We start from the raw sequence: 8,002 nt of genomic DNA, 5'->3' as shown, positions 1-8,002 counted from the left end.
ACCTTTCTATGATACAAACTAAACAAATGCAATTCCTTATCTGTATAAACCTCTAATAACTGTTTATTAAGTTATAACTATAGAGCAGAAAAGTTTAGCTCTGTTTAGCAGCACTGGGGAACTAAAACATGAAAAATACAACTTGGAAGCGTTTTTAAATTGAAAATAAATAGTAAAAATACAGTTCTTTTAAATAATTCAATAGAATTTAGATTTGACAATTATGTTTGTCTGTCTGTAGGTGTTTGGTTTTTTATTTTATTTTGATTGGTTATTTGCTTGTTTTATTGTTTTTATGGTGTTTCAATACTTTATTAAAGGAAAAATTATCAGGATTAATTCCAGCAAAACTCTTTGAACAGTGAGAAATCAGCAGCTGTGTTTCCACGGTGGTGGCGGTATCATGCTGTGGGGAGGAGGAGCAGGAGGCATCTGATTTGTAAAACAACAGTAAACATGAGCAGCTTAGTGTTGTTTAGTTAGTCTTGCTGTGAAGCTTCCTCTGCTCTCAGCCTAATTAAAGCCCGGAGCTTCATTCTGCTGTTAAATAAAAACGCCTTTGATTTCAGCTCTGATTTAATAAAAGCTGCTTCAGCCTTTATGGTCTGCAGTCGGTCTGCAGTCAGTCTGCAGAGCGATCTGCCGCGATTTCCTGCCGCGGGTTTCCCTTTAACAGGAGGGGAGGGGGTTTAAGGCTGGTTTCTGGGAATCTACGTCACTTCACCGCTTTACACAGATCAATGAGAGAGAGACACCCGGAGGAGGAGAGAGAGGAGGGGGGGGAGTCTCTCTCTCTCTCTCTTCCAGGAAGGGATTATTAACCGTTTCGCTGCCGACATGTGAAGGAAAAGAGTCTGAGAGCAGAGAGAGAAGTTTCCCCCCCAGCAGCTGAAATGGACCGACCCGCAGCGGCGGCTACATGAAAGGAGCCAGAGGAGGGGGGGTCCAGGCAGAAGGAGGGGGGGCAGCAGGAGAAAACTAACTTGTTCCTCAGTGAGGAGGAGCGGAGGAGCAGCTCCTGGAGGAGCAGCTGTTCGCCTCCACACGACGGAAAGAGGCGAGGGACAAAAGAAGCGACAGGCGGAGAGAAAGAAAGAAAAGAGGAAGAGCAGAGGGAGGGAGGAAGCACGACGGAAGAGTGGAAGGAGAGCTGGGAGATCATGTCCGAATCCTCCGCTGCTTCTGCTGCTGCCGGGAACAAGGTAACACCGAGCTGCTCCTCAGCAGGAACTCCGCCGCTGCTTTCTACCCCCCCCACGCGCTGCGGGGCGCGCGCCCGCTGCTCCGCTCATCTGTTGCTCGCGGCTCCACGCGCTCCACGCGCTGCGCTCATCCAGGTGACGGTTGATGGGAAAAGGTCGTGACTGTTTACAGAAAAAAGCTTTAAAGCTTAGAGGCGCCAACTGCTCCGATTAGCCCGAAAACGGACTTTAAGGAGGTATTCTAATGTTTATGTCTTTATTAATATTTAAACATGGATAAAGTTGTTAAAAAACACAAATTTAAGAAATAAACAAACGATCTTTTTATACATTACAATAACAGCCAAGCTATTAACTTGTAATAGCTGCTTTATTCCGAGGAATAAAAGTCACATTTGTGCAAAACATGAATTTTTAAAAACCGTTTCCATGACGACAGGGAATAATCTACCTTCATCGTCGTTTTAAAGTAGATAAACTGAATTAACTTGTTCCTATAAGGCATCAAATCTGCAGATTTTATTATAATCATTGACATTTTATTTGAATTTATTAATTAAACATATTTATTCATTTCAGACCTAGAAACAGAAAATCAGATCTGTTATGTTTGATTTAGATTTTTTGATAGGGATTTTTTTTAGCAGGACAGGGTCGGTTGGTCCCAGTGAGATGAAATGTTTTGGTTTTAAAATGACATCATATGATCAGTTTATCCCTCCCCTACAGGAAGTAGAACAGCTTAGAGCACAATCAGCCAATTTCCCTCTCAATAAAGTCAATTAAACTAATGAACGCTGAGATCTCCTATGTTCTTTTCAGACAGTAAATGCATCAACCTTCTTCCATAGTAGATCTGCTCTCCTCTTCATGATAAACCTGCTTTTTTAAGGTTTTGCTTGTTTAAAAGAAGCCGGTTTTGGCCCAGAAAGGAGTGATCGGTGCAGTTCTGTCTGACTGAAGCGGAGAAGCCATCAGATAAAGTCCAGTATTGCTGTTTTTCACTGCAGCCCCGTCTATTAAACCTTAACCAGCAGCCTGACGGCTAAACCAGCTAAGAGATTTTAATTTTTATTTCCTGAAAGGAGGAAATGGGAGACTGAGAGATTATTGCTCGGCTTCCACAGGAAATTCCTGCTACATGCTGGAGGTCAGAAGCTGAATGGTGACAGGAGGCTGGAACCTGAAGGCAACGCTTAAGGAAGAAAAAAACATGGTTCTTCTTCTAGCATCAACTAGTGATCCATCTTTTATGCAAAGATGGAGTATTTTCTTTATTAGAAATAACCCCACAGTGGGAATAATTGACTTCATGTTTAGGGTTAATCCATTAAAGCTAATCTGTAATCTTATGCTGAGTTTCTGTTGTTGGTACATGAGTCTAATTCTTTAAAGATGCAGGAACAGAGAGAACTAAATGTGACCCAGGAAGTGAAAGTTCTCACTCTAACGCTCCAGGTTTCCTCTGACCTGCAGATTCCAGTCTGCATTGATTTTAGAGATGGAAAACACTTAAAATCCTGAGCTGCAGGTTATCGGATGAACTTTGCTTTAATGGAAAATGAAATTCCAGAAATGATCTCGATTGATGCATCAATCAAACGTTTTTAACCTTCAGGAGGCCAGGAAAAGGAATCTTTGGGAAACCGGGGGAGTTCTCTTCATTTATTCTGTCAGAGTTTTACATTCCGATGACCGACCCGATTTCATCAAGTCCAAATATGATATTTGGCTCATCAATTGGTCTTTTTTTATTACTTAAATGGATGATAGATGCCATTAGCTTAAAGAGCAACCCTCTCAGCAGCATTTAGGCCAAAACTGGAAAAAATAAATAAATAAAACCATGTTTGCTCTATGCGGAAATCCTTAACTGGCTTCTGTATTCCATCTTCTTTAATGAGCCTTTTGCCCTTCGATTATTAATCAATCAAAAATGAATGGTTAGTTTCTGATGCAGCGCTGTGAGGCTGGAGCTATAAAAGGTTTATATACCTTTAACATTTAAAGGAGACTTTATACCTGCCAATAAATGGAAAACCATTAAGCTAGTGACACTAAACATGGTCATTTCTGATGCCAAAATAGTTTCTTCTTCCCTTATTTACACAATAAATAGGAAAATGTTACCTAAACGCGTCTAATATAAACACATCAACCAACAGCAACACCCGGACTGCGCCCTAGCAATTATTTTAATAAGCCATTATCTTTTGAAAGAGATATTTTTAGTAAATAAAGATTTCTAAATTCTGAAATTATTTTGGTTGAGTATTGGCAAGAGTATTGCGATACAATACCTATCGCGATACTTGGTTCACGATACGAAATGAGCACAGTATTGCATTATCAAGATATATTACGCTATACGACTCAACTAATATCAAAATTAAATTTAGAGATAAAAAAGCAAGTGCATTTTACTGATTAGAAGATATTATTCATTCGGTAATTATTTTTTTTAAGTAGTTTTTAAAAAGCGATATTAGAAGTTATTAGGACGTCAAAAATCAAGATTTTTTTTCCAATACCCAAGGTTTTTTTCTCTTTCTAAATCCTCAAAGTTTTTTCAAAAAGAGAGAATTTATTCTCAGACTAATCTATTTTAGGTTGTATGTTTCTAAGTGCTTGTACATATTTAAATGCGACATTCTATTACCGTATTTTCCGGACTATAAGCCACCTCCTTTTTCCTACGTGTTGAACCGTGTGGCTTATAAGAAGGTGCAGCTTTTCTGTGGATTTTTCCTAACCGTCAGAGCGACAAGTTGGAAATGAAAGAATAAGAGACACATTTTCATTTAGCACAGCATGCTAGCAGCAGGCAAGATGGAAAAACATCTAGAATTTGCACATTTTGACATTTATTTGCTGCATTAAAGCTGCCGAACTAATGAAGAGGCCGAGTTCATCGCCTGCAGAGCTGAAATAAAAAGCTGATGAAGTTCCATCTTTAAATAGAAGCTCTTACTGCAGCTAGCTAACAAGCTAACAGGAGCTAGCATTCTTCTTCCTCCCTACTCCAGGGGCTAAATGTAGAGCTCCCCCTACAGGTTTGGTGGAGACAGTTCAGTAGATATCAGCAGCTGATATATGTACATTTCCAGTTTATATGAAAAAAATAAATAAAAGTGGCCGTGGCTTATAGTGACGATTCACTTCGATTGGCGTATGATAGCTAACTTTTTTCATTAATCAAATAATCCAGTTAATAATTTTAGCACTAATTAAAACAAATTAGTTATACATGTGTTTAATAACAGCCAGCTGGTTAGATGTAGAAGAAATTAATTTGGTTTCCATTCGTCCATCTTTTAGTCTCACTGTCTTGTATTTATTGATCATACAGAATAAACATGGCGTTTGAATAACATCGTTTATTGAAACGGTTTATTTAGGTTTTTTAAGGAGTGATAAATGTGTTCCTGGTTGGACGTCTGGTCATTTCAGATCTTATTTGACTCATTTAAAGAACTTTAAATACCGTAATTCATCTAAATGTAATAGAAGTCGACGTTCTTATAAAAATGGAAAGAAATAAAATGAAAAGGTTTGTGCTGAAAGTTACTGAGGGTCAAACAAAGTGTTTCAGTCCCATCCTGTCTGCCAGAGCTCAACCTTATTGCCCGGCAATGTGCTAAAGCATGTGTGGCACGCTGTGAATAAAAGCCTCCAGAAGCCGGTTGATGACTCAACAGGGCCGCCGATCGGTTTATTAGGGGCCGATTTTCCTGTAGATGCAGCGGTTGCTACGGGAGCGCGGCACAGCGCGGCGAGGTGAGCAGAGGCGGGGTGGCTGTTTGGGTTCAGGGCCGGTGCATCTCTGGGAGCTTTGTGAGCCATGCTTTGTGTCTCTGTGTCTATTCATAGCAGGAGAGGAGCTCTTTCAGTCCTTCCGCCAACCTGCTGCCAAACTCCACTTCCTCCCCCGTCCATGCTCCCGCCGCCAGGCCGGCCGGCCGAATGGAGGACGAGCCTGCCAGGCTGCCCGCGCACCTGCGTGAGTCATAAAAACACACACAGATGACCGGTGACTCTCCCACACACGGATCGATCAATCGGTCATCTGAAAAAGGACACTCTGTTTTCTTCTTCCTCCTTTTTTTCCCCTTTAAATCTATTTAATCTCTTTTTCTCATTGATAAATCAGTCACCCTGTGTGTGTGGGGGGGATTCTCCTGCTGACATAGTTGGAGCTTCTGCAGAATGAAAAGCAAACAACTGATCATTTAAACATTAGATTATTAAACATATAAACCAGATTGTTAATCTGTCAGTAAAAGTAGAGGGAACAGTTGGATTCTTAGGTAGAGAGGAGAAGCGAGGCGGCGGGCGGCGTGCGTAGGCGTCAGAACGTGTAGTACTCATTCGTCTTTGTTTCTGCATGTTTTAGTTCAACCCGTTCACTGCAGAACACCCCACACACACACACACACACACTGATGTCCTTGATTGTTGTTTTGTACATCCGTAGTTTGAGAAACTGCGGTTAAAACAGTAGCGGTGTGAGTGGAAAGGCATCAGCAGATGTTTGGGGACAGGATTCAGTTTTTTCCATATTTTTCCAGTTAGATTTCGCTCCACAGCCGCTGCAAAGAAAAATCTAATGTTTGTTTGTTGTATGTTTAAAATATGGCGCTAATTCAACGCTTCTTTGCTCGGATTCTTTAGTTCTTTTAGAGTTGCTGTTTAATCCACTCAGTTGAATATAAGCAACTCCGCACGTCTTTCTGACAACCTTTTTATTGTATTTTTTTTTTTAATATACCAAATTTAGTCTGAATTTTTTGAATAAGCTCCGACGTCCCGGTTATTAACCTGACATGATCGATGACGCGTTTCTGCTGCTGCTGGCGTCGGATCACGCTTCGCTATTAGCCATCGCTAATATTAGCTGTCAGTAAAACCTTCCCCATTACCACGCATTTTGTTAAAACTCCGGTCCATTGCCGATCTGTACCCCGTGCTAGCTAGCTAGCTTCCAGCCAGGTGTGTCGTCATATTGCTTTGGATGGCTTCATTAATTCTCTCTAGTGGATGGAAATGTCCATAAGTCGCACTTTCATTTGTTCGATTTTTAAAAAATTTGCGTCGTCCTTGGATGGAAACGCGGCTGTTAAGTGTTGAATTAGAACGCAAACTTTTCTGTGGATTCCTACGTCAAAAAAAAACATGTGCTAATGACATCATTAGTGGTGTAAGATGCAGAAGTTGGTCCTGTAACCGGAGGGTGTTGCAGGTTCTAATCCAAGCTCATATGTTGTGCCCTTGGGCAAGAGACCTGATCTGATCAGAGAGGAGCTGATGGTGCTCAGAGGACCCGTTTACAGCAGCTTTGCTTCTGTTAGCGTGCCCCAGAGCAGCTGTGGCTACAATATATCAGAAGCATAAGGTGAATTTGTCAGTTATGCTGATGATACTCTGCTATATTTGTCCTGTTAAGTAGGGATGCATATAATCGCCCCCCTATCGGTATCGGCCTTAAAACTGAATATCGGACATCGGCCACCCCACCGATATTTAATCAGCTTCTGAATTTCTAAAGTCTAAAAAATAAATAAATAAAAAATACTACTTCTTCTTCCTCAAAAACTTCTTTTTTACAGACTTAAAAACCAAAAATATCTTCATATGCTGATATATTGCCATTTAAAAACACCATATCAATCTCTTTTACTAATGAAATATTGCTATAAGTCATCGTTATGCTACGAAATCCCCCGAAAATTCACCAAATGTTGCCATACTTTTATATGTTGATATATTGACGCGGTATCGATCTATTTTACTAACAAAATCTCACAAAAATTTGCAAAATATCACGAGAGTTTGTAACAGAACGATGAAATTTCACCAGATTTTGAAAGTAAAATAGATCGATACCGCGTTTTTAAAAATCCATTTGATATCAGCCTATGAAAATATATTTGAGTATATTATTTTTCAAAGTGTCAGAAATGGATAACAAAACTGCTATTTTCAATGACTACTTATTTTTGTCCAGCTTTAACATCGATATCGATATTGGTTATCGGCTACATGAGTTTTAAATATTGGATATCGGCCAAAATCCCAATATCGTGCATCCCTACTGTTAAGTGTTAACTCTGGTCAGTGGTGTAAACTTTGGACACAGTAGTGTTAACGGGTTAAACCGTGATAAATGTTGAATTTAAACTATTCAGTCTGTTGTTCCAACTCTCTCACAATGTTAACTGTTATTTTAGCTCTATCTAGTGTTGAACAATATTAACACTTTAAAAGTGTTGAACTTAACTCCATAAGAGTTGAATTAACATTTCCAAATATGCTTTGTGAGTTAAGTTCTATTCAGTTTATTTCTATAGCACCAATTCACAGTGTGTCATCTCAGGTCTCTTTATAGAAGCAATTCATCCAGATCATCCAGTCAGACTGATTCAGTTTTCTATCTAAGGAAAACCAGCTGATTGCATCGACTCATTGACTCTTCAGCAATCCCTCACACTAAGCATGCTTGTAGCGACAGTGGAGAGGAAAAACTCCGTTTGAACAGGAAGAAACCTCCAGCAGAACCAGGCTCAGTGTGAGCGGCCATCTGCTGAGGCCCACTGGGGTTCAAGGAGACAGAAGCAGACATAGAAAAAGAATCATAGATACAAAAGGCAACTGTCAACCAGCTCCACAGGCGGCCCCGTCCAGGAAACACACAGCCAGGCAGACGAGCTCCGAGCCAGCTCCCATGTCAGAGGATGAAGAGAGCACATCCAGTTAGTCACAGTCAGAGAAACAGGACTACACTGGAAAACAGGCCAAGCTCC

The 8,002-nt window shown here is 40.4% G+C and overlaps 1 protein-coding gene across 3 annotated transcripts in view; it reads left to right on the top strand.

Moving 5' to 3' along the window:
• Positions 1 to 1,006: 1,006 nt before the first annotated feature.
• LOC119793254 (transcription factor ETV6-like) overlaps positions 1,007 to 8,002 on the top strand; it is a 50,081-nt gene continuing 43,085 nt past the window's right edge. Inside the window, exons 1-2 of one of the 3 annotated variants that reach the window (XM_038300335.1) lie at positions 1,007 to 1,202; positions 5,076 to 5,202. In XM_038300335.1, coding sequence (XP_038156263.1) covers positions 1,161 to 1,202; positions 5,076 to 5,202 — 169 coding nt within the window. In that variant the 5' untranslated portion in view covers positions 1,007 to 1,160. Of the gene's footprint in view, positions 1,203 to 1,303; positions 1,439 to 5,072; positions 5,203 to 8,002 lie in introns of those variants that run through there. The other 2 variants (XM_038300333.1, XM_038300336.1) reach the window with 2 other exon arrangements.

This window comes from Cyprinodon tularosa, unplaced genomic scaffold (assembly GCF_016077235.1).
Source record: "Cyprinodon tularosa strain WSP-4 unplaced genomic scaffold, ASM1607723v1 ctg447, whole genome shotgun sequence".
NCBI lineage: Eukaryota > Metazoa > Chordata > Actinopteri > Cyprinodontiformes > Cyprinodontidae > Cyprinodon > Cyprinodon tularosa.
Note: the sequence above shows the minus strand (reverse complement) of the source record. Positions and strands in the feature narration are given on the sequence as shown.